The 25,423-nt window shown below is 57.1% G+C and overlaps 2 protein-coding genes across 2 annotated transcripts; one reads left to right on the top strand and one right to left on the bottom strand.

Annotated features, from left to right (window-relative positions):
* Positions 1-224: 224 nt before the first annotated feature.
* On the bottom strand, positions 225-1,616 carry IER5 (immediate early response 5). The gene has a single exon (XM_032192511.1). It carries the CDS (start codon positions 1,565-1,567, stop codon positions 821-823), a length of 747 nt encoding a protein of 248 aa, XP_032048402.1. The 5' UTR covers positions 1,568-1,616; the 3' UTR covers positions 225-820.
* Positions 1,617-11,094: 9,478 nt separating this feature from the next.
* On the top strand, positions 11,095-24,523 carry STX6 (syntaxin 6). Its single transcript, XM_032192711.1, has 8 exons — positions 11,095-11,159; positions 13,746-13,915; positions 14,515-14,609; positions 16,430-16,492; positions 18,077-18,199; positions 19,411-19,517; positions 20,817-20,911; positions 22,406-24,523. Exons 1-8 carry the CDS (start codon positions 11,125-11,127, stop codon positions 22,480-22,482), a joined length of 765 nt encoding a protein of 254 aa, XP_032048602.1. The 5' UTR covers positions 11,095-11,124; the 3' UTR covers positions 22,483-24,523.
* The last annotated feature ends 900 nt before the right edge of the window (positions 24,524-25,423 follow it).

The following is a 25,423-nucleotide window of genomic DNA, read 5'->3' as shown; positions in this document are numbered from 1 at the left end:
GAGCCCCCTTTCCCTGTCCAGAACACCTTGAAGGGCCCCCGCGGCCCCAAAAGAAGTTCCCTTTCTCCCCCACTCCCAGAGGAGCTGGACTCCAGCCCTCCCCAAGCCTCTGGCGAGGCAGGGTGGATCCAGCCACAGACATGCAGCAACCACACCCTGCTGCTGCCTGCCCGCGGCCCTCCCCCCGGAGCCAGGCGGGGGCACAAACAGGGACTAAAGGCTCATACAGTCGAAAATATTTAATACGTGTCGTACACGTAGAATTACATTTTTATACAAAACGAGATACATCACCGAGGAATACTGTACAAAACCCCTACGGGATCCCCCAGCCTTTATACAACAAAGACCGGGAGTTCCCGAGCCTAACAAACAGGCTCGAGGACTTTCCACCAGAGCATCTGTAAACTTTTTTTTTTTGTTTCTCTCCATAAACACTTTTAAAAAGCACCATGTGATGATAGTTCTGACCTAAGCCTTTCCAAAATAGAGACTTTATTCAATAAACTTAATACTTTCCAAGCTTTAAAAAAAAAAAAAAAATATTAAACCGGCGGGAGCGCCCCCAGCGTCGGCGCCGGCCAGGGACGCTCCCCCCGGGGCGCCAGCGAGGGCGGAGGCCCGGCCGGGAAGGGGAATTCCGGGAGGGCAGGGCCGGGGGCGCTCCCAGGGCGGCTGCCGACGGCCGGCTCCCAGCGAAGGGGAAGTGCTGCGGCCCCGCGGGCCTTCCCGTGCGGCCGGGAGGGAGAAGGGGGGTCACCCCCGAGCCCGTCTGTCCTTTTTTTTCCCCGCGGAGGGGCGAGTCTGTGCGGCCGGCGCGTCAGAAGGCCACGATGGCCGTGCTCCAGGGGTTGAGGGTCCGCAGCACCGGCTCGTCGCAGCAGATCTGCCCCGGCTCGCTCGCCGCCTCGGCGGGGGTGGCCGCTGCCGTCTCGCCGCCGTCAAGGGGCGGCCGCCGGCGGCCTTTGGGCTCCTTGCTGAGCAGTCCCGAGAAGCTGGAGCCGAAGATGCTGATGAGGCTGGCCACGTTGCCCGTCTCCATGTCCTCCTGCTCGCCCTGCGGCGGCGGTGGGGGCGGCTCCTCCGCCTCCCTCCGGGGCTTCTTCACCGGCGAGCCCGCCTGGCCCCTCTCCGCGGCGCTCCTCTTCCGCGGGCAGTGCGGAGGCGGCGGGGCGCTGGTGCTGGCGGTGGCGCTGGCACAGTCCTGCCGGGAGGCCTCGCGGTTGCCCTCGCCGGCCGCCGAGGCGCAGCAGCAGCAGCAGCCGCAGCAACAGCGCCGCGGCCGGGGGCCCGGGCAGGCCGCGCCGGGCAGCCTGGGGCCGGCCTCGTCCTGCGGGGGCGGCGGTGACGGCGGCGGCGGCGGCTCCTCGGGGGGCCCGCAGGCGGCGTTGGGGGGCGGCTCGGGCGGGCAGCCCGGCTCGCTGAGGTAAACCTGGCGGGCGCTGCGCAGCACCAGCGACACCAGGAGGTTCTTGTGCAGCTTCAGGCCGCCGCGCTGGCCCCGCGCGCTGTAGATCTTGCCCAGCGAGATGCTGACGATGCGGTGCGCCTCCAGCTTGAACTCCATGGGGGGCAGCGGGGTGGGCCGGGGCCTCCTCGTTCCGGGGCCGCCTGGTTCCGGGCCCTCCGCTCCGCGCCGCGTGTCCGCGCTCCGCCCGCTCTCGCCGCCGACTGAGGCGAGCCCCACGCGCGCGGCCGCCTTTTATACCGCCCCCGCCGCGGCCAATCAGGGCGCCCCGCCGGCCGCTCCGACCAATCGGCGGCCGGCCCCCGCGCGCCCGCGCCGGCCAATGGCGAGGCGGGGGAGCGGGTTCGAAAGCTCGCCCCGCGGAGAGGGCCCTTAAAGCGGCAACGCCGGGGGGAGGCTGGGGATGGGCCCACACCGGCCATAAACCTAGGAGGAGGAGGAGGAGGAAGAAAAAGAAAAAAAAAAAGAAGCAGGAGCAGCTGAGTCCAATGTCAAATGGGGACAACCTGCCCTTTGCAAAGCATTCCTCCCCCACCAGCCCTTGCTGCCACCCACGGTGCACTCCAGCCCGCAGCGGTTCTGCAGGGGCACAGAGATCCACAGGTGGGAATTTGGGCTAGAACGAGCGAAACGTTTCTTGGAAAAAAAAAAATAAAAAAAAATAAAAAAAGGAAAGAACAAGCCTTGTTCTGTGCAGAACCAAAGTTTCGCTACCGGCCTCGACTGTCTTGTGGTGCTGGAGAAGGAACCGGCGGTGGCTGGGGAGGGGGAAGCGCGCCTTTGGGTGCTTCAAGGAAAATGTGCCCAAATTTTGGCCAGGAACCCAGCAGAACCCTTCCAGGGACGGCTGAGAGCCCCCTGCAGCTCCTCTGCCCACGGCCAGCTGCTCCGTTTCCCCCATGGATGAGGTTCGGGGCTGGAGCAGGGGTCTCCCTCCCCAGTGAGCCACCACCGCCCGCGATGGAGGCGGCACGGAGAGGCAAGAAGTGAAAGGACGGGCCCAAAATTAAGGAAGTTAAATGTGCCGCCCTGGAGTATCGGTTTCTATCTGCGGAGTTCCCGGCCGACACGTGACAGCTTGCTGCCACCTCTGTTTTTCACGGGGACTCGCCCCCAGAGACCCCAAAACGAGGCAGCCACGGGGCAATGGGGGCAGCTGATGGGGGCAATGCAGAGGATGAGGGGAGCTGCTGCAGGGCGAAAAAGGGATGCTGTAATTTTGCTAGGGAAAAAGAAATAAAAAATAAATTAAAAAAGGAAGGACTTTTCCACTCTGCAGAAATTTCTCTGCTGCCCCGGCATGCTCCATGCCAGCTCCCCGGTGCACGCAGCTCATAGCCTGGTCATGGCATCCCGGCGGGCAGGGTTTGAGCCTCCCCGACCGACTCCTGCCTCCGTGCTTTGTTGATAGGGGCTGCCACCACGTCCTGGCCTCCAGGAGGGACAAGGGGGTGGCTGGTGAGAGCGGTAACAAAAACCAGGTGAAGACTCAGCCGCAAAAACATCAAGACACGGTTGGCACAGCGGGAGCCTTCCTGCCCCCAAAACCCCAAACGCGTGTTCTCCTCCTGTCAGAAAGCCCCAGAAACTGCTCTGGACGGAGCACAGCAGCCGCCTTGCCCTTCCTTGAGAGGCTGTGGAGCAAAGCAGGGCAGCGGAGCAGGGCTTTCCCTCCCACACCCGGCGTGGGAGGCCGGAGGAACGCGGGCCGCGGCGGTGGGAACCGAGCGCCGCCGTCGCTGTCCTCGGCTTTTCGGACCTGCCGAACCTGCTCCCGCGCCTCCCAGGGCCAGCAACACCCTTGGCCTGAGCCCTCGGGTCAGCCTAACCAGCCGGGGCAGGTCTGGGCTGGGATATTTGGGGTGGCAGTCACCGCTCCTCGCCCACGGCCGGCGTGGCTGCCTGCCCGCCGGTGCCTGTCCGCACCATGTCGTGGCCCTGGGAAGCGAGGCCGAGGGTTTGCGTGGCACCGAACGGGATGCTCTGGGACCACTCGGCTGCTTGCAGGACCCCCTTGTCCTCGGCAGACGTGAATAAAAGCAAGAATAAAGCCATGTGTCATGCATTATTGGTGAGGGTCCTTCTGATGCCACCGGCCTGACTCAAGAGCAGCGGCTCCCGGCCTCTCCAGGGCCCGAAATGAAGCTGAATAAGGGCAGGCAGGACCCGGCACGGGGATCCGTGCTGAGTAAGAGCTGAGCAACCCGTCCTGCTGCTCGCTGCCTCATCCCCATGACACGAGGCAACATTTCTCACCCGTGGCCGCAGCCTCCCAGCCTGCAAAAGGCTCCCAGGGGGAGAAAAGCCCTGCCCGACCCCAGCTGCGTTTCGTGCCCTTTGCAAAAAGAAGCGGGGTCAGGGGGCGGCTGCTTTTTTTTGGGGAAAAAGAAAAACGTGGGAGAGGAGCTCTCAGCCAGCCCTTTTAACGCAGGCGGTATTTTGGTGCCGGCTTTTCCCTGCTTTTCCCTCCCAGGCTGATGTCACGCGTTAGGAAATTGGAGGCAGCGTCACATGGCAGCCTCTGAGGTCAGCTCCCGCGCCCGGGGCCGGCTTTGTTGTCCGGCTGTCCGGCCGTTCGGGCCGTCTGTCCGGCCGTCAGCCCCCAGCAGGGCACCCACGGGGGTCTCCCGGAGGTGCTGGGTTCCCATGAGAGCAGGCATCACATCTGTCCACCCGTCCACCCATCCATCCATCCGTCCGTCCGTCCATCCGTCCGCCCCCCATGTCCCCCCCCAGGTCACCGGGGGATAGGAAAAGGAGGCGGAGGAAAGGGTGTGACGAGCCAGAGGCGCTCTAATCTCCGCCTGGGATCTGCAAGGGGCTTTGGCAAACAATTAACAATCTCCTCCGGCTCAGCTGCCCCGTTCCTGAAATAGCCGGGGCCGGGGGAGGCGGCGAGGGCTGCCAGACAAAGGTGGCCCCCGGCTGCGAGCTGCGGCGGGTGGAGGAAACCCGGGGGGCCGAGCAGCGGGGAGCCCACAGCCCCACCTGGAAAGGCAAACAATGCCAGATAAAAGAAGCTCGGGACAGGAAACAGCTTGTGGTACAAATAATAATTGCAGCGGGCCGCGCACGCCGCCGGTTTATTTTTTATTATTTTTTTTTATAGGCGTTGAAATCTGCCTTCAACATCAGCGCCGGGGGACTGGAGCGCTGCTGCCTCGCAGCTGGGAGGCCTCCTGAAGCCCCGGCAGCGTGGGCTGGGTGGTTTTTGCTGTCTGAGAAGGCAGAAAGCCCTCGGAAACGGGGTGGGTGAGGGTGCTGAACGCCTGCCTGGCGGTGGGAGGCCAGCCTCGGGTCGCCCCGGCCATCTGGTGCGCAGCGTGGCCTCGCCGACCGGCAGGGCTGCGGATGTGGTTGCCGAGATCCTGTTTCCACAGCGGCGCCGGCCCTCCGGCAGCCAGCCCCGCGGCTTGTCACCAAATGTGCGCCGGGCCCCGGGGAGCGAGCTGCAGCCAGGAGATGGAAAAACCTCACGGCGAGACCGCCGGTGGGAGCCGGGTCTGCTCCTGGAGGCACGGGGTGAGGCTGCTCATCGCTTCGCTGGACTGTCCCAGTGCTATTTCATCGCATCATCCCTCTTCTCTTTGGTTCAGGATAGGGTTTGTGGGATAGGCTCTTGCTGGGGTGAAGATAGGAATGGGATGCTCTCTCACCAGCAGTGGGGCTGGGATAAAAGCCTTCAGGCAGAGAGCTTCCCCCGAGTGAAAACGGAGCCTCAGGGCAACTAAACCCCTCAGCAGACCCAGGCTCATCCCCCAGGGACTGCTGACAGAAGCCTACAAGGACACGGAGGAACATTTCCAAATGGATTCATGCACAGCCCCAGCCCGAGTTCACTTCTAGATGTCTGAAACCATTTGTGTCAGACCCCTGCAGGGTGCAGGGGGAGGAAGAGGCTTGTTTGGGGTTGCTTTCCACCCCCAAAAAATCGATGATTCACGCGGATGCAGCCTCAGCCTCCCGTGGTCGGATGTCAGCAGCTGATCCCCCAGGGTTCCCAACCGTCCCGGTTTATCCCTGTTTGAAGATAAGGTCGGAAGAGCTCAGAAACACCCCAAAACACAGCGAAGAGCACTAACCGCTAAGCACCGCCGGGTGAAAACCAAACACAACACAGAAGCGAAACGACGAAATCAGTACAAACGTGAGGCTGAAGGGGAGGAAGCGGCTCCCCCAGCTTCTGAGAGCGCCGATGTACCTGCCCTGCAAACCACAGCAGAGCGTGTTCGTGCAGCGCAGCAGGGTGCTAGAAAGCAAAGGGTTTTTCCGGGGTTAAAAACCCCCTTCCCATCAGCAGAGATGAGAGCGCCGATACCCCAGACGGGCAGCACTCCTACGCATCTTTTTCTCACAGTGACCTGGGATTTCCCCCTTTCCCCCCTGCACAAATGATTTAACATTTTCCCTTTCCTCTCCTCTCCTCAAGACCCGTGACCCGGACCCCTTGACCATCAGAAATCCTGCTGCTTCCCCTAGGGCAACCTCTCCAAACACAAAAAGGGGAAAAGCAATAAAAATAAAAGAGCCCCACACCCAGCTATCAGCTTCTTCAGGCAGCCATTTCCCTTGGAAAAACGTGGCCCCACATCTTCCACTGTTTTATGAAATTGGCTTTGGTTTCCTGGGGAAAGAACGCATTTATTTGTCCGGGGTTTCCTATCAGACAACCCTTCTATTGTAGTCCACCTTCCTGTACTTTTTTTCCTCTCTGATATGGCCACAGTGGGCCCCGTGCCATTTCCAAAGAAGTGCAGAGGACCGTGGCCCGTGGCTCTCGCTAACCCAGCGAGGCAGATGGAGGGATTCTCCAGGGAATAACCAGGGCCACGCTGGGATGCGGGTTACAGACAGCCCTTCGGCTTCCCCCGCTTCCAGCTCGCCGAAAGCATCGCCGGAGCAATTTGCTCTGCTGTCTCACCTCAAGGGATGCGCTCCCTCCTTGCCAAGCACAAAGCAGCCTCGGCAGTGTTCACCCGGCACAGGGTTAAAAAAAAAATCACACATTAATTGTGCAAACTCCACACAGAGGCGAGCGAAGTCACAGCTGAGCACACTGCGGGGCAGACTGCCTGCCCGAAGGAGTCGCAGCCTAATTATTTCTTTCCTCTCCCTGCGCCTCAATGTCACCTTCCTTTTAGCTGGCGGGCGAGTGCCGGCTGCAGCCCTGTGCACATCCCAGAGCGCAGATGTGGCCTCTCTTCCCCTGCTTCCCGTTGAGGCGCGATGGGGAAGGCTGCACAATGCCTCGCAGCTGTTCTCCTGCGCCTGCTCCAGCTCCCGGCTAACAAAAGGGGGGTCTGGTGTCAGCGGGACTGGCTGGCAGAACACGCCAGGCTTATTTAGAGTCCAAAGGCACGGGGACTTCCATGCCCTCAGAGCTGCAACCGCCGAGAAGAGCAGCACGGGCAGAGCAGATCCTCTCTGTGTCCAACCCTTCTTCCTGCAATGAAGGGAAACGGCAAAATGTAATGTCTGTGCCTGTGCTGACTCCCCCTGTGCTGTTTGATCTGTGCCCCTCTCCTCCTGCAGGGACCTTCCTTGGGCCACCGTGCCCTTTATCTGTGTTGTGGGGCTGACTCTGGCAGGGCCTGAGGTCAGGGAGAGCAGCCTCAGGACAAAAATCATCCTCCACGGACATGGGGATAACCAGGAATGGTTCAGGGTGAGGCTGCCAGAGGAAAATTCCTTCTCATTTCCTCCCAGGATGGGTTCACTGGGTGTGCACATGGGTGCCCCAGACCTCCCATTTCACATCACCCACCACAGCAGCACAGCTCCCACCATCAGCTGGAGTCAGCCCGGCCTCCTGTCACCAATCTACAAGGTAACGAGGGCTCTGGCAACCTCGTTACTCAAGTAACTTAATCACTTTTTAGCTTGAGACAAGCCCTCAGCACCACTGGCATCCTGCGGCAGGGAGTTCCAGAGGTTTGCCCTGCAAAAAAAGTAATGCCACCTTTGCTCAATTTCTATTTCTCATTTTCCTCTTCATTAAATAACCGTTTATTCAGGCACTGTGAAGAGGAAAATTAATCTTCTGCCAAACAACACTTCTTCTGAACAGTCATCCTGAATCCTCCGTGAATTACCACCTTGCTGCTGCTCATTTACTCCATACCTAATGGCATTGTGGACATTTTTGTCCGGTTGCCCAATCGGTCTCTGCACAGACAGACCTTTCACTGTTACGAACCCATGCTAGGGTGAGGCTATGGCACAAAACCAGCTTTTGCTGAACAGAGGGCACACGAGGGACAGCAACAGGAGGAAGGCTGTGATCACAAGGAGAGCTGCGGTCAGGCTCCACTCCTTCCCAAACAGCAGAAAATCCAGCTGCAAGCCCATGGGAACCCACTCCATCAGCTCTGCCTCACCTCACCCCTTGCAGACACATTTCTTGATGCCCCTGAGACCTTCAGTGCCGCACGAGGACCATGTCTTGTGCCCTCTGATTTACTGACATCTCCCTGCTGTCTCCTTAACCCATGCGCAGCCCAGTGCCTTCCAGCTTCTGCCTCTCGCTGGCCCTGCCTGTGCGCCTGGGAGCCTCCAGCACCCGAGGCTTCTTCTCAGCAAGGAGCTGTCACCTCCTGGGACATTTTTTCTTTTAATACCTCAGTTGCCGATGACACACGACCGCACCTTTCGGGCCTTGTGTCGTCTGCCTCCTTTTCACTTCACAGTTCAGTCACCACAGGTTTCTAAAAACAACACGACACCTAATGCTTAGCCACAGACTAGTGTTTCACGTCAAGTTACCACAGGCTTAATCCTCTTCTCACAACCACCATTGAAAATCTTCAACAACTTTGACTAAAAATGCAAATGAGGAGATAAAAAAAAAAAAAAAAAGAAAAGAAAACACAGAAGCATCTGAAACCCATTTGTGTTTTATTGCTTCTTCCTCTAGCTGTAAAACCTTGTCTGTGGGGAAAAAAAACAAAAAAACAAAAAAACAAAAAACAAACAAACAAACAAACAAACAAAACACCAAGCACCTATACTTTTGCAAATTCAGATTCAAACCAAGGCAGCTTTTCCCCCAGAATAATAAAAAAAAATCTCTTCCACATCAAATGCATGTTCTTAACGCCAGGCTACCAGCTAGCATGGGATCACACGCACAGCCCTGTGCGTGTACAGACACGCCACAAGAATTTTCCCGATAAAACTTTCGGTGAACCCAGTTCTTCTCTGCAGACAGTTTGGATTTTGACGAGCTGGCACTTCTCGCCGCAGAAGCGTTTAATCAGATCTTTCCTGACCAGTTCTGCAGCTGTGTGCCACTTGCTGTGTGCTCCTCTCCAGCAAGGAATCAGCCAAGCACGAGGAAAGCTACCGAAAAGCTCCCCAGTGCTTCCCAGACAGAAATCGGAGCTTCTCATGAGCAACAGCAAAAATGTGCCCATTTTGAAAAAAGACAGTAGTGCAGTTGGAGTGGCTTTCATGTGAAAGACCTAAATAATTTTCTAAATCATGTAAATGAATTTCCAGCGTCAAAGGCTGCTTTTTTTCTTCCTGTAAAGTCTGCAGCTTCCCTACATTTCAGTAGTGCCTCCTTATTTTCAGCCTTTGGCAGCTCTGCAAAGCTTTAGACATTTTCACAAACCAGTAAGAACCATTATCTACGAAGTGAGTGTGTAAAGGGTTCCTAAAATCTATGAAAGGTCTTCTGAAACTCTTTGCTAGTAATTTTCAGAGGTTTTTCCCTGTTTCATTCACAGCCTGGAGAAGATTTCACGGGATGAGAGCGAGTTGAAGTGCACAGCCGGTGTGCACCGAAGCAAAAGCGCTGCGAATTGCCCCCGCTAGCCTTTCACAAGTGTTTGAGCAAATCTAACCCTGATAACCCTCGGTGCCCTGCTCAGCACACACCACGCCTTGAAGCACACGAGCAGACCACCTACGTAACCACCACAACCAAACCCGAGAGTGAAAAGCGACTCCCTGGGAGGCTCCGACATGCTCCGGCTGCCTCCGAGGGGTTTCGCTGGTGAGGGCACACGTTCAGGCACGAGGGGGATGTCTCTGCCATGGCATCCTGCGCCTCCAGAAGTGGTTAGCACACAACATGATGAGAAACACGGCCTCTGCTGGGACATCTTCCACAGGAGGAACCCAGAATTGCCGAGCAGCCCCAGGCTGACCCACGCTCCCCTCTCTTTGCTGTTTTTCCTCCTGTGCCCAGGCAAAAAGGCCCAAATGACTGGAGCAGGAGGTGAGGGCTGCAGCACAGCATGGGGAATTATAGCAATGTTTGTTTTTTTTAGTGGCAGTATGATGACTACAGTGAGGGAAGGCAGAAACGAGTCCTGAAAAAAGAGAAGCTTTGGCAGCTGGGTGGGGGAAGGCAGGAGTTTGGAGGAGCATGAAGCACAGGTGGAAATCACAGGCTGATCATGGGGCCCTGCGGAGCATGAGGTCTTTGTGGGACAGGGACAGACCTAACTGGCTCAGCATCTCCTTGGGGAAGCCCCTGCTCAGCGCAGGACTCATTTGCTCATTTGTCACGGCACGTTTGCCGGCGTGGGAAAGAAGCCGTGCAAGGCGCAGCGAGGACCAAGGCAGGCCCTAAAGCCACCCCGCGTTGCACCACACCTGACAAGCCGCCTTTTCCCAGGCGTGGGGCTGGCCAGGGCAGGAGGCAGCTTTCTTCCCTCGCTCCACAAGCTGCAGAAACCAGTTTTACATGCGTCGCGGCCTCCCCACCCCACAGTCATGAGTAAGCGTGCTGCGGTTGCAAAAGCGACCTCCCCGGTTCCCATGCTGAGGAGGCATCTCTGCAAATGGGTTCGGAGCCTGCCCCGTAAGCAAAGCAGCGCTGCCTTTGCTAGGGGGGCTGGACCGCGGCCACGTTAGGAAGGAGCAGGTAGGGGCATGCCCTTTGGTCAACAGGGCCAAGACTTGGGGGATTGCTGCTGCTTCAAGAGCCACCATGAGGGCCAAGATCTGGGGGATTGCTGCCTCCTCAAGACCCACCATTGTGGCCGAGATTTGGGGGACTGCTGCTGCCTCCTCAAGAGCCCCACTGGGGCCATGATTTGGGGGACTGGTGCTGCCTCTTCAAGAGCTACTATTAGGTCCATGATTTGAGGGACTGCTGCTGCTTCAAGAGCTACCATTGGGGCCAAGATTTGGGGGACTGCTGCTGCCTCAGGAACCACCATTGTGGCCAAGATTTGGGGGATTGCTGCTGCTTCAAGAGCCACTATCGGGACCAAGATCTGGGGGACTGCTGCTGCCTGTCCCATAGGACTGACGTTCCTCCTCTGCCAGCTTTTCCAAGCCCAGGGCTACCAGTACCCATAGCAGGGAGCCCCACGGTGGAGAGAGCAGGGCTGAAGGAACAGCGAGGGGCTGGGGCTGGAGGAACCCCAGGAGCTGCCCCCAGTGCTCCCCCAACCCCATAACACAGCAGCTCCGCGGGGCACCCTCCCACCTCCCCATCATCCCGGGGCTGAGGGGCTGCCACGACCCTCTTCCCCCAGCACCCTCCCTTCCCAACCCCACATCAGAACTGAAGGAGAAGGGGACCCCAAAACCCCTCAGGGCCCCGGGGGCCGGGCTACCGCCATGACGGGGCGGAGCGGGGCCGGGGCGGGCGCGCATGCGGTGCGGGGAGGGCGGCCGGGGCGCTCGGCGGCGGCGCCATCATGTCGATGGAGGACCCCTTCTTCGTGGTGAAGGGGTGAGCGGGGGGCAGGGGGGGCTGAGGGGGTCTTGGGGCACCCGTCTGGGGCTTGGGGGGCGAGATCGGGGCCGGGGGGGGGGTGAGGGAAGGAGCGAGGGTTGGGGTCTGGGAGGCTGCGAGGTGTAAGGCGAGGGGTGGGGGGGAGAGGGGTTGGGGTGGGGGAGTGAGGGGTTTGGGGTTTTGGGGAGAGGGGTTGGGGTTTTGGGGGGCTGCGAGGAGGAGGAAGGGGGTGGGGGTGGCTGTGAGGGCTGAATGGGGCGAGGGTTGGGGTTTGGGGGGAAATGAGGGGGAGGAAGGGGTGTGGGGGGGGCGGTGAGGGTTGGGGGGGTGTCAGGGTTTTGGCACTAAAATAAATATGTCCCAGCCAAAACCCCTGACTGGGGGGCTGCGAGGGGAAAGGTGAGGGGGAGAAGAGGCTTGGGGGGGGGGTCTGGGAGGAGGAGAGCGAGGGTTAGAGCTGGGGGCTTGGCGAGGATGAGGACGGGATGTGAAGGGGAGGAAGGGCATCCAGCCCCACGCCCCCCCAGCTGTCACCCCAAAGCTTATCCCAGCCCCCCTGGATGCCCCACACACAATCCCAGAGCCCCCCCAGTGCCACCATGGGGACATTTGGGGCTCCCCTGCCTGCCCGGGGGCTGTCCGAGCAGCAGGAGCCCCCGACGGCAGCTCCAGCTCCGCAGGCACAGCCCGAGGCGAGACGCAAGGCAGAGGAGGGCTGGAGGTGTGCGTGCTGCAGGTGCAGCTCCTGGCACGCCGGCGTGGTGGCCCAGCTGCCAGCCAGGTGGCAAGGGCTTGAGAAATGTCACCCAGCGGTGAGCAGCTCGCTTCCAGGTCACCCCAGCTCTAGGGGTGTCCCCAAAAACGCCAGAGCCCGCTGTGGGTGGGGAAGGAGAGAAAGCGCAGCGAGGACAGTGGCACAGAGAGAAACCAAGCAAGGGGAAGGCTGAACAAAGGCAGGCACAAAACAAAAGGCGGTGGATGGAGGCCGGAGGAAAGGAAAACCGTAAATAACAGGGCGAAAGCACCTTAGCCAGCGTCTAAAATTCAGCATGGAGCCACCTTCAGCTCGTGCCCTGCCCCAGCATCAGGCTGGCACAGTGCTCAGGGCAGAAGGGGAGCAGTGGGAGCAGCCATACAAGCGTGAGAGGTGTGGGAAGGGCTGCTGGTGTGGCCAGCAAAAACAAATCACTACCAGGTCGAGCTGGTGCTGGGGGGAAAAATAGGAATCGCCATGGGTGGGGAGCAAACGGGCTGTCAAACTTTCCAGAGAGATTCCCGCGCCGCAAGGGGAAGGGCTGGGAGGGGAGAGGGGACCTTCTGCTGCTCCCGGCGTTAATTATTAGCCAGCAGATTGGGGTGGAAGGGGTTGGTGGTGGCTGGGTCCAGCCACAGTGTGTTTAGTTTGCTTTCCTGGCGTTCGTGACTCCTCCCATCAGGACATCCAGCTTTGCATTGAATTCCTGCTCATAGGTACTTCCCCAAGTACGCTCAGGTGAAAAAAAAACAACTTTTGCTAGCAAGTAGCGGAGGGAACAAAGCGTGCCAGGTCCTTGATGCCAGCTGCTGACTTCAGGGCACTGGATGTGGCAGACGTGGAGCCACAGATGTGCGAGAAGAGGAGGAACACATCGGGGTGCAGAGAGACTTCAGCTTAGGCAACAAAACTGAGTGCTTCAGGCCATGGTGCAAGGTAGAGAGAGCCACAGTCCTCATACCCCTGCACGGGCTGCAGGATGCAGGCATGGTTCATCCATTCTGGGCTTCCCCCCACGGATAAACTCCTTTGCTGGGGATAAATACCTGCATCTTACCTGGATGCTGCGTGCGAGCTCTTGGGCTGGTGGCCACCTCTCCATGGGCTATCACAGCAGCAGATTTGCCTGCATCCCTCATCTGGGCTCCCCCTGTACCTATAAACTGCAGCGTTGGGTACAGATAATGGCACGTACCGATGGTTACCTGCTGCTCACCCCACACCACGAATGTTCAGGGCTGGAAGCAGAGCCGGCGTTCCCATGCCGTGAACGCGCTCGTCTCCAAAAAGCTTAGAGCAGCAGAAAAGACTTCTGTTCCCCAAGCCAGCCTACTAGAGCTGTGTATTTTTTTAATGTTAAATTAAAATAAACAGTGCTGCACTCAACAGCCTGCCCGACTCTATTGTGGGGACGGGTTCCTGTAATTTTGTTTGCCCTTGGGGTATCCTGCTCAGGTAGTCAACAGTCTTTAGAGGAAAGCTGTTGAGAGGAATGCAAAATACTAATTGCCGAGGAGCTGCCTCGTTCAGAGCTCACACTGCCCTGTCTCGCCTTCACCACATTCAGCAGAAACTGCCCCAAAAGAAATTGGTCCTTTCGTTAATTGTGGGAGCTGAGCTGGAAGTTGTTAGCGCTCATCGCTCCGTGCTTCAGCAGGAGGCCAGGTTGTCCTGTGGGTAAATCCTTATCTTACAAAATCAACTAGAGATGGTTGAAGGAAGGGTGTCCGGGAGGAGGCTGCGCTTCCAAACTCTTTTGGACGTGGTGCTGCCCCAGCGTGCCTGCTGATTGTAATCCCGTCACTTCTCTTTTATCACCACGACTGCAGGGAGGTGCAGAAGGCTGTGAACACCGCCCAGGGGCTCTTCCAGAGGTGGACAGAGCTCTTGCAAGATCCCTCCATCGCCACGCGAGAAGAAATCGACTGGACCACTAATGAGCTCAGGAACAATCTGCGGAGCATCGAGTGGGACCTGGAAGACTTGGATGAAACAATTAATATCCTTTCCGTGGTCCTTTGGAGGTTGGGGCATGCAATTCCTGGGTTGTAATGAACAGCTGAGCACCAGTGCTTTCTAGTTGTTACTTTTTGCAGAAATCAGGACTGTTTGGGATTGAATTTTGCACGTTGCTCAGCTTTTCTCAAACGGCAAATGAGAAATGAAGGCAAATGCGTTCAGCAAAAGGATTTCCCCCTGCCTTTTTGTTTTCCTTTTGACAAGGTGTATTATAAGGTGCTTTGTTCTAAAGAGCCTGTTGTGCGGTATGATTTTGGGTTTCTGTGTAGTCAGTCATCCTCTAGGCTGGCTTCCAGAATTATTCCTTTTCCCTTGTGTTCAGCTGAACACTCCCGAAAGCGCTGCAGAGCACTGGAGAACCAAAAAAAAGCCAGAGAGAAACCTCATGCTGGTGCACATACCATGCTGAACATTGCTGCCGTGCCTTTTTTCCTCCAGTGGCTGGTAGTTTGCTAATGAAATTTGGGGAAAAGGCGCAGCACACTGGGAACGTGCTGCTTCGTAGACTCCCTCCAGGGCAGTCGGTGTGTGTGTGTGTTCTGAACACCGCTGACGGGGACTCCTTGACTCGCTCCCTACGCATCGTCGAGGCAAACCCTCGGAAATTCAACCTCGATGCCACGGAGCTGGGCGTGAGGAAAGCCTTCATCACGAGCACGCGGCAGGTGGTCAGGGTAAGGACCCCAGCACCCGGGATGGGAGCAGGGGGGTGATAAGGTGGTTAAAAGGAAGGGAAACTGGTGTCGGTGCTGAACAGGGGAGGAGAACGAGCCTGCTACCTGCCTGCTCTCAGCCTTCCTCTTCCCCAGTGCTCCCCTCCAGGGGCTGCCTGAGCGTGCTGCTGTTGTACCGATGGACCTGGCGGCCTGTAGAAATTGGAAAGGAAGCCTCAAAACCCCTCTGCCTTGCAGGGGGGACTGCAGCCTCCCTTCGGAGGTAAAGGAAGTGGTGACTGTCCTGAGCTCCTGTCGCTGGTTTTCAAAACCAGAGAGTCCACTTTGAACACGGACAGCTGTTTAAAGCCTGGTGTTACTTACGTGGTGACTTCAGCTTCCTACTGCTGCAAAACAGTCAAAACAACCATTAGCTCTATTTTTAACTCGGAGAAGATGTTTTTTTTTTTTTAGTTTAAGCTCACTCTCGAATACCAGTCCTTCAGAGGGAGGCAGGGCTGGCAAACCTCTGCCCGCTGGGCAGCGGTTTCACACAGCTCCATGCTGGAGGCAGCACTGAAGAGAAGCTCAGCAGCACCTGCAGGAGCAGAGGCGTTGATTCACGTAGTGGTTAGGGAGGATTCAGAAGCAAGAGGGGGATTTTTACAACCTGGTGGTAATAAATAGAGAAGGAAACATCTTCCCAAACATCTTCTCCCTGCCTGGTAACATGCTGCTAGTTAGGAAGTGCTCTCCCTATTAATAGCTACGCTGAGCGTAGCTTACTTTCTGCTTTCCCTCATGATTTGGATGTTCCTCCTCCACGAGCTGCACTGCTGTGGCTGGCAGCAAGCTTGTTATCCTACCTGCAGCCCTGTGGGCTGGATGCAGCTCTTACGGTGAGCTGCCTGGGATCTGATTCTGAAAACACACCGGGCCCAGCAGCGGGCATGTGCTCGCTGCCTTGCCCTTGGTGCAGTCAGCTCCCCAAACAAACAGGATGAGGCAAGCCTGCTTTTCGGGTCCTCTTTTCCTGACTGAAAACTGCTGGCTCATGGGTTTTGGAGCAGCGTCTCTTGCTGTTAAATGAAATCCTTCACTGGCGTTGCGCAGTTGACTTCCATTTTCCACGAGGGGGGATTCATGCTGCAAAGCAGGCTGTGCGTTAGCCGCTGAGAAGTAACTGAGTGGGATCTGCTGCTCCGGTGATGTAGCACACATCTCTGAACAGTAAAACATACCTGGTGACATCAGCACTGGATCAGCGTCATGATCAGCATATGCTGGATCGTATAAAAACCATAAAAACTTCATGTTGTAATTGGTGGCTTTCTGTGGCTAGCCATCTTCTACAGGAACTCGAGCAAAATTGAATTCACAAGAGACCAAACGCAGGCACAGTCAGAGAGGTGGCCACAGGGCAGGACATCTGTCTTGTTCTATGCGATAATAAACCCGATGCAGCTGGGAATAGTGCAGGCTGTAGGCTTCCAAGACGTTCAAGGACATAACTCTTCCTTACAGCCTGTCAGTGGGAACGTTAGTGTTACACAAACCACAGCCTTTCTGGCTGTAGCAGAACAGAACGAGTAGTAAATAAGGAATATTCTCAAAATACCCTACTGCCATTGATCCTGATGTTAGTAAAACAATGAACCGCAATGGAGCTTTTAACAGCGTTTTTCCAGACTCATCAAAACTGAATGTTTTCAAAGAAAATCTTTCTTTCTCCACTCCCCCAAAGAAAGCTTGCTGGTTACAGACAGCCTGGTAATCAGACTGAAGCTGCCTGTCGTCTCAAATCTAATGCTCACGTGCTACTTCTTTCTTTGACCAAACAGGAGATGAAGGATCAGATGTCAAACTCCTCCATGCAAGCACTGGCTGAAAGAAAAAACAGACAGGTGAGAATCAGAAACGGGCAAGTTAAGTGACTGCAATGGTTATTTGGTACTTTTAAAGAGTATTTTAAAGAGGATTTATCACCTCTAGCACCTGTTGTTTTTAAGATAGGTGTTAGGGGAAACTTATTTCCATATAGTCTGGGGTCCCACATCATAAGGTAGAGTGCATAGCATTGATCAAGACTCCCTAAAAGCTGTAATTACAATATTTATCCCGTTTTGCAGCTCATCCCCTTAAAACCCTTTATTCTGGGAAGGGGCTTGTGTGCTGCAACAAAGCTGTGTGTGTGAACCATGCCTGTCTTGCTGACCTGAGAGCGCTGGTTCTCGCAGGCACGTTGCTGCCCCCCTCCTTCAGGCCTGGCTGCGAGCACTAAGTCACCACTCACCATCTGTCTCTGTCTCCAGAAATGGTTGTGTACAACCGTCAGCGTTGCATCACCCTGTGGAAAGGGGAATCTCCCTCAGCTACAGGAGGAACAGAGTCAGAATCCATGCCTGTAAATGTAATCCTCCGTATTTAGGAGCCAGGACAGCACATACCCTCACAAATAGCTACTGGGCACAACAGTGTGGGAAGATGGAATTAGTTCAAGGAGTCTCAGGTTGTCTGCGCTTGTAATCTAAGGAACAGGAACAGATGCAGCTTGTGCTTCTCAGCTGATGGGGAAACTGTAAGGAGATCTCTGCACTGACTCCCAGAGCTGCCTCTGTAAAAATTGGCGTGCTGTTCGTACAACAAACTTACCTGACTGCATCAGTCTTACCACTGGTGGCAAAAAGGACAAAATGCAGCAAGCTGCTGAGGCACCGAGCTGATTCCTGAGCCTCTTAGAGGCTTGACTGAGGTGCTTGGCGAAAAGCAGAGAAGCAGAGCCCCTTACCTCCAAGTCTGTAGCTGAGTTTTGCTGCTTTCCTTTTCTTTAAGCTCCTGCTGGCTGCAGGAGACCATATGGCCCAGCTCACGCGGCGACATCTGGTCAGGAAAACCGATTTCCCCTTGCCGCCTTCCTCTCCCTTCCCCAGCCCCTCGCCTTCCCTCCAGACCACAAAGCCTGAGCTGTGCCGGGCTGCAGCAGCTTTTCCAGGAGGCTGGCTTTCGGCTGCTGGTGACCTGACCCTGGTGGGCTGGGGCTGCCAAACAGAGGCCTTTCTGTGCAAGCTGCAGCAAAACTTCCTTCCGGGGCCCAGCTGGGAAGCCACATCTCTGCTGGCTTTGCACAAACCTCTCTGAGGTTGTAGAGCAGGTAGCAAGCGTGGTCTGGTGTGCTGGCAACTCAGCAGGGCGCCAGAGGAACGGGTAACCTGAATCGAAGAACACGATGAGTGAATCTCCTGCTCACTCTGTCGGCCGTGCTGCAGCTCTCCCCTTGCTGGAGCAGTGTTTGTGCAGTATCAGGCTGCGGAGGTTTCCCACGCTGGCACTGCATTGTTTTAGTTTGTGCCAGCACTCTGAATAGCCAGAGAGCAGGAGGAAAAGGATGCTGTGTGAGCGGACGGGAGCGCTGCCGTGTCCGCTGTGCCCTGCGGATGGGCTGCAAGCAGGCACAGGGGTGTTGCTGAGGGATCTCTGCCTCTGTTTAGGCACTCCTGGGAGACAGCAGCAGTCAGAGCTGGAGCTCGGGACCTGACAAATACAGCCGTCTGGACCGGGAGCTGCAATTAGCAAATTCACACTTCATTGAGGAGCAGCAAGCTCAACAACAGGTAAGGCAGCTGGCACCCTGCAGCCCGAATGGCTCTGCCTGCCAAATGGGCGGCACGGGGATGGGGCACGGGCTGTGGGAGCCAAAAAAAGAATTCCAGTCCCTGGCTGGTCTGGATCCAGGAGCCTGACAGCCGTCGTCTGAGCTTGCAGCATATCTCCATGCGTGTGTTCCACGTACGGTGCAGCTTCGGATGTGTCTTGGCGCAGTTTTTAACCGCTGAGGCTTCAGTCTTCTGCTGCGTACAGGAGGCAATCTGGAAGCCGTAGCGTGCGAAGCTTTAATAGTGCAAGGACTGCCGAAATCCTTGGGGAAGCAGAAAGCTCTCAGCCGGGAGGGCGCACATTGCTCACACAACTTTCCCTCGCTAAAAAATGAGCTGGCTGCTTGTGCTCTGCTGTTTGCGCCCATCTTCCTCAGGGCAGCGAGGGAGCAGGAGCAAGTGGCAGCTGCCTTTTCCTGCCTTTGTCAACATGAGGTTCGTGAGAAAGGCTGGGCGAGAAGCCCTGGCAAGGTGCTTCCCTGGAGCCGGGGGAGTTTGCCTGGAGCAGAGCCCGAGCAGCACAGACCGCCCTGCAGCAGCCCACCCAGGCACAGGCCCTTAAATAGGCCACTTGCAGCAAAGTGCTGAAGCTCCTGACACTCACCACCACCCCGGCTTTCAGGCGAGCCTTACCTAGTGACTGGAGGAAGATAAACAGGCTCCGAAGTAGGTAACTAGGGTAAACCAAATCCTCGGCGTGATTGTGCCCTGAAAGTGACTTAAAACATCAGCAGGCCTATTCCTGGGGCAGGCGGAGAACCAGACTTGTTATTTTTAGCTGCAGAAGCTGCGGCAGCCTCGGACTTGCATTAACCCCCTGGTAACTGCAGCGTGCTCCAGGTTAGGCACCAGCACGGCTCCTGCTGCAGGCACAGCAGGGCTGGAGGAGGTTTTGCTGGCCAGGTCCTTCACAAAACCAGCTTGGCGGTGAGTGCAGCAGGGAGGGAGCGTGGCTGAGCTGAGGCTGAGTTTGCAGGCAGGGTAGGGGAGGCTGCAGCCAGCTGGGGAGGCTCTGCTGCTGCTGCCACTTCTCAGGCATTTCTTAGAAACACAATCCTGGAGACCTTGGTGTGTTCCAGGCACCTCAGTGGTGCTTGGCCATCCGTCCGAGCAGCTGGCCCCGATGCAGCAGACCTGTAACCGCCCGTTCCCTTTCTCCTTGCCCCCAGCTGATCGTGGAGCAGCAAGACGAGCAGTTGGAGCTGGTCTCTGGCAGCATCGGGGTGCTGAAGAACATGTCGCAGCGCATCGGCGGGGAGCTGGAGGAGCAGGCAGTGTAAGTGGGAGACACAGCACCAAAAACCCCGGGGCTGGCTGCACACCTGGGGTCCTCGCTGCCACACCTCTGCCCCCATTCAGTCCCAAAATTTCCCAGTCCCCCGGCGCCGTCTCTCCTAGCTCGTCCCCTCCAGCACCCTAGACTGCCTTTGATTTCAGGCAGCAGAAAGCATTTCTCACTGCAGCCTGCAAGGATCCAACCGCAGTCTCGTTGCCTTGAAAGCCTGCACCTGGGGCAGGTTTAGCTGCCAGTTTACCTTGCCTTCTCTCTTACTCTTTTAAACACCACCCCTAAGGCACGCAGTAATGCTCCTTGACTCCAGGCAGGCAGCAGCACCGAGCAGCTGAGGGCAGGCACTGCCCTAACAGGAACACTGGGTGCTTCCCCCCTCCGCAGGGCTTTGTGCTACCCATGGAAAACTGCACGGAGCTGCTCAGAGCTCTGCCTTGCCAGCCCTACAACATGCAGCACAGAGCTGCCTTCATAGCTAAAGCTAAAAATAACCCTCACCCACACAGAGGGTTAAAGGCGAGCTCACAAAGCCATTTGTATCCTCCCATTTACGTACAAATTAGATTTCTTTTCCCTGTGCATGGCCTTTGCAAACAAGAACATAAAGTTTCCAGTTAGGAGACACTGGGAGGGTTGGTTTGGCTGATGGGAGGCCGGAGGGCGATGCCCCACCTGACGTGATGTCTCTGGTGGACAGCAGGAACTTTAAACCACCTCCTGCAGGATTCCTGCGAAGCAGGTCGGTGTGGTGGGGCCCTTTCTAGATCACCACATAAGTGATCAGGGCTTGCTAGACAGATAATTAAGGCAATACAAGTTTTACAGCTCCTTGTTCTCCACCAAGAGAAGGTTTAACAAGTGCCCTAGAACTCCAACTGAGGGAAGCCGTCCTTTTAAACACGTTAAGCTTTCAAGTCTCACTCACTGGAGATGGCTGGGATAGCTGTGATGCTGGATGTGCTCGTCTGTCTTCAAGTGGGTTCTTGGCACTAACAAAACAGCTTCAGAAAGGTTTCAGAAAGGCTTCCAGATCGTTGCAGCTGAGGAACTGGAGGGGTAACGTCCATACAGAGCTTAAGAGCACCCTAAAAGTGCTCTTCCCACCACAGCAGAGCTGCTGCTCCAGTTGTCCCCGCTTTGGGTGCTTTCAGGAAACCAAGCTGCTCGGCTTTTCTCTGCACTGATCAACTTGGTGTTTTGATCAGTGTGTGTGGGCACGCCGAGCAGCTCTGGAGGCACGTGTGGCTTTGCTTGTTGATGGGTGCCGTGCTTCTCTGTCCCCAGGATGCTGGACGACTTCTCCCACGAGCTGGACAGCACTCACTCGCGGCTCGACAACGTCATGAAGAAGCTGGCCAAAGTGTCTCACATGACGAGCGGTAGGTCCTGGGAGGTGGGAGAGACAAGTGCTTGGGTTTTATGGCTGGGGCGCTGCCTGCTCCCACCCACCCAGAGCCGAGCAGAGAGGAGGGAGCAGCTCTGGGTGCACAGAAGGTTGGAGACAGGGAAGATTTCCAAAGCTTGCAGCTGCTCGTGCCCAGATGCTGCTCTGCAGCCTGTCCTCGGCCTTTGTTTTATTTACAGATGCCTTTCTATTTATGTTCTTACTGCTGCAGTGGGAAAACCCCCTTCCCAGGTGATAGGAGGGAAGGCTCTGCAGCCTCCTGCGCCGCTTGCACGTTTCCCAGGCCACCTGCTGAGCAAAAGCTCTCGAGGTGGCACAAAACATCGCCACCGCCCCCCTGCTCCAAACCTCGCCGGCCCCGGGGCTGCTGGCGCCAGCCCTGCAGACGCAGGGACTGTCCGGGGACTTTCTGGGCTCAGCTGGTGGAGGAAAGAGGCGAGGGAGGCCGAGCTCGTGAGAAAAGCCCTTAAAAGGCTGCACCCGAACCCGGTGGGCTGGCGGCTGGCCGGGTGCCGCGGGCAGAGCAAACAGGAAGCTGCTGCCTGCCGGGAAGTCCCCGCCGCCCTCCTCCCTCACCCCTCTGGGGGCTCGTGTAGCTGCTGGAGGCAGCAGCGAGGGCTTCTGCCCTCCCAGACGTAGCCAGGGCCCGACAGCAGCTGCGCAGCCTCGCGTCCCACCCCCAGGGTCGGAGCTCACCCGGGGAGAGCCAGGGACCACGAGTGATGTGGCTTCTGCGGGGTGGCCCCGGCTCGCGGCGTGACCGTGGCTGGTGCCGGGAAGTCGGTGCCGAGCACGAATCCAGATGGGGGAGACTTTCACTGCGGGAGCAGAACGGTGTCAGACGGCATAGAGCAGCAGCGCAGGGTGGTGGTTGAACGCTGGAAAAGGCACGAGGATGTATTTCCAGAGGAAAGCCAAAGTTTCCCTTCTGGTGGTGTGCTGAGCGCCCTGGAGGCGGTGCGGTGTGGAGCATCTGCAGAGCACGCACGGGGGCTGGCAATTTGTAGAAAATATCCTGGGGAGACTCATTCCTGGCAATCTTCTACGGGGAGCTGCAGCGAGCTCTTCCCGGCAGGGCTTTTTTTAGGAAGCTTTCACTGCCCCCTTCTTTTTCCTCTAGTAAGCAGGTTACTCCACAAACCAGCAGCAACACACAGCAGCCCCCTGCTTGTTCTTCCCGATCACTTTTGGAGCAGCTTATCAAGTCTGCTGGAACTTGATTGGGGAGAAACTTCAAAATGGCACGACTGTCCCAAAAACCAGCAGCATCCTGGGGAACAAGCGCTGTCACCCCGTGAGGAGCCTGCAGGGGACATGCTGCTTGTCCTGCTGTTCAAGGAGCTGCTCCTTCAGCATTTGTGGCTTCTTTAGCTTAATTTGGGGTCCTAGCAGTACAGTGAAGAAAAGCTCTCCCCCGGTTTCCCTTCGGTGTTAACGCAGGGGGTCTGACTCTTCCTTTTTCTTCCAGACCGACGGCAGTGGTGCGCGATTATCGTCCTCTTTGTCATCTTGCTGGTGGTGCTCATCCTGTTCTTCGTCCTGTGATGGACTGAACTTCCTCGGACGCCTCTTCTCCGCCCCCCCTCCCCTTGTAGCATGGGGAAACGAAACTCTCGCCGTTTCCGTCCGCCCGGAGCTCCCCGTCAAGAAAACCTGCATCTGGCTCTCACCTTCCTCCTCCGAGGACCAAGGCTTGGCTCTGCCCACGTCTCACCTGGCCCCGGGGAGGGCAGAAGGAGGGCAGGAGCAGCTTGTGGCTCCCCCACAAACCCGGGGGGTGCTCGCCAGCCAAGAAAGCATTCCCAGGAGGAGCAGAGCGGGGCCGTGACACCCCACGTGAACCCACGGCCTGGCTCAGCACCGCCCCGATGGCACCGAACCGGGATTCAGCTCCCAGACCCCTCGGCAGGAGCTGACACGCTGCAGGTCGGTGAGCTGTGGGTGTAGTGTCCCTGCCACCGGCACGAGGGGTGCGATTGGAAACCCCACAGCTTTAATCTTGGGTCGCTGAGAGCTGGCAGCCGGCCGTGTGCCCGAGGCTGGATTTCTTAAAGCTTTTAAAATCGCCTCCTTTGTTATACAAGCCTCTAAAGCTCATTGACTGATGCTTTCTTTGCCCTTGTATGACTGAGTAACTGCTTCTGTTTAACAGCTGCTTCCCTTTGGCAAGTGATTTGTCAGGTCTGAAATAACTTATTTTTTTTAAGGAAAAAAAAAACTTTAAAGATTTTTTGATGACCATTTGAGCCCCATTCTTTCTGCAGATGCAGGACGCCCTCTCAGAGGAATGGAGCTTGACTATGTATTTTAAGTGCATATGAACTTGTAAATAGGATGTCTTAATTTTTTTCCCAACTGATATTTTTTTGGGGAACTTCCCTCGTAAGCAACCAAAAGCCAGGAAAGTCGAAGCTAGGTCACGCTTCTGTATGACTCCCCAGTCCTTTTGTTACCTTGGGGTTTGTCACCCCGATGGGCTCGGCCCTGGTGGATTAGGATGTAGCCAGGTAGCCGATACCAAAATGAAACAAAGCTCACCCTGGCAGTATTACTGGGGAGAAATACAGGTCCTGTGCTGCAAACATTGACTACAGAGATATGGGATGGCTCCTCTGGAAAGAAGAAACTTGCTAAAGCCTGCTCCCGTATTTAAGGGTGTTGTTTTTTTCAGGAGGGAAAGATGCCACACGCCAGGCTGACTTCCACCTTCCATCTGGCTCTCAGATGGGGCTGGGGGAGGAAGTTAGCTGGTGCTGACACTAAGATTCCTGCTGAAACGGCAGGCCAGGCCCCCGGAGTCGTACTCCCCATAAGGGAAACTCAGCCCGGGCTGGACCCTGCTCCCCCAGCGGGGTTTTGGGCTCTGTTGAGGCATCTGCGTGGTCCCTCCTTGCAGGCACACGGCGGCTCCGTGCCTTTCCCTGCCGTGCCAGGGCGGCTTCTCCTGCATCCAACGCACACGTGCCCTTCACGCCAGCCTGCACGGCCGACCGCGGCGGTTCCTCTGTCCCTGCAGAGCATCTTGCTGCTTTTGGTTACGCTGCTGGCTCCTTCCCGAGGCTGCCTCTTGCAGTGGCTGCACTTGGGCTCAATCCCTCCCTGAGTCTGAGACCCTGAAGGTCCGTGGTCATCCTCCGGGCGCGGGCACCACGCGGTCCTGCTGCTGTCCCCGCCAGCCTTGTTGTTACGGAGAGGATTTGCATCCGAGCACCCGGAGCTGCTCACCCTCGCTGCGTGGGACTAACGGAGCCGTGCCCGTGGGACTGCCTCCTGCACAGCACCAGAAGCCGGCTCCAAAATGTGCTGGGGAAGGAGAACGCCGCCTCCTCTGCTCCCCACGTTATTTTCAGCTTGGTCCTGTGTCCTCCAGGAGCAGCTCGTGATGCTCCAGGCAGGACCACGCTCTCCTCAGCCCGTCGTGCTGCCGGAGGGCAGCCCAGCCGCGGCGCTCGCGTGTCTGTCCACGTGTCCCTGCAGTCTGTTCCCCCTGTACGTTTGCTTTTCCTGTTGGTGGTGGTGCTCCCCTCTCCTTTACTGCTAAATAAACGCGTTGCTGCTGCCCGGCGTGTTGCAGCAGGGGAAATCATTGGTTGTTCTTCCAGAAATCCTTGCTTTTGGGGACAAGAGGGGGGTCTCCAGCTGCCCGGAGCCGGACTGCAGCAGCTTGATCCCATGGGTGGCTGGCGGTGTGCACCATGGGGGGGGAAAGCTGCCAGCACCTTCAGTGCAAGACCAAAACACAGCCCCCATCCTCACCCCAACATCCTCACCCCGACAAATCCACCCGCACCCCACAGCTCCACGCACCAGGAGGGAGCTCTCAATCCACGAGGAAGGGGCTCGTTGTGCTCCCAGGGGGTGAAGGAAAGCTCTGGGGGCAGCCCAACCCCAGCGCTGTCACCACTGCCACACAGCTGGAGGGGATTTGGAGTGACCAGCCCACAGAAAACAGGCAGCAAAGACCCCGAGCCCAACCAGAGACCTCCTGTGCCACCCCACTGCCACACCAACACCAGGACACTGCGGTCACACACCTGGGGGGCTCAGCCCCGTGCATCCACATCCCCACGTGCCTGGGACACGTCCCCCACCACCCATCCCCTCTGGACCTCTCAGCCCACATCACCCCCAGCCCAACCACGCCACCTGCCAGCAAAGGGAAAAAAAAATAACATTTATCCATGTATATAATATATAGATATATTTATATGCATTATATATTTTTTTTTCAGTTTGAAATAACTTAAAAAGAAACCCACCAGCCTCCGGGGGGAGGTTTCCAGCTGTGGCAGGGAAGCCCATGGGGTGGGGACGGGCTGTCTGTCCCCACGCCAGCCCCGGGGACGCTGGCGGTGCCCTGGGGCAGGCCCTCGGTCCTGCGGTGTCCCCCGGGGACCCCGCATCGCACCTAGCAGGGCCGCTCACGGTCCCTTTGTCAGCTCCACGGCGAGACCCAGGGCTTTGGAGATATCCGTGGATGCCTCTA

This window comes from Aythya fuligula, chromosome 8 (genome assembly GCF_009819795.1).
Source record: "Aythya fuligula isolate bAytFul2 chromosome 8, bAytFul2.pri, whole genome shotgun sequence".
NCBI lineage: Eukaryota > Metazoa > Chordata > Aves > Anseriformes > Anatidae > Aythya > Aythya fuligula.
Note: the sequence above shows the minus strand (reverse complement) of the source record. Positions and strands in the feature narration are given on the sequence as shown.

Coding starts and splice junctions, on each gene's coding strand:
- IER5 (XM_032192511.1), bottom strand. CDS start 1,567: ATGGAGTTCAAGCTGGAGGCGCACCGCATCGTCAGCATCTCGCTGGGC.
- STX6 (XM_032192711.1), top strand. CDS start 11,125: ATGTCGATGGAGGACCCCTTCTTCGTGGTGAAGGG. Junction 18,200..19,410: donor AGCAGCAAGCTCAACAACAG/GTAAGGCAGCTG, acceptor CCTTGCCCCCAG/CTGATCGTGGAGCAGCAAGA. Junction 20,912..22,405: donor AGTGTCTCACATGACGAGCG/GTAGGTCCTGGG, acceptor TTTTTCTTCCAG/ACCGACGGCAGTGGTGCGCG.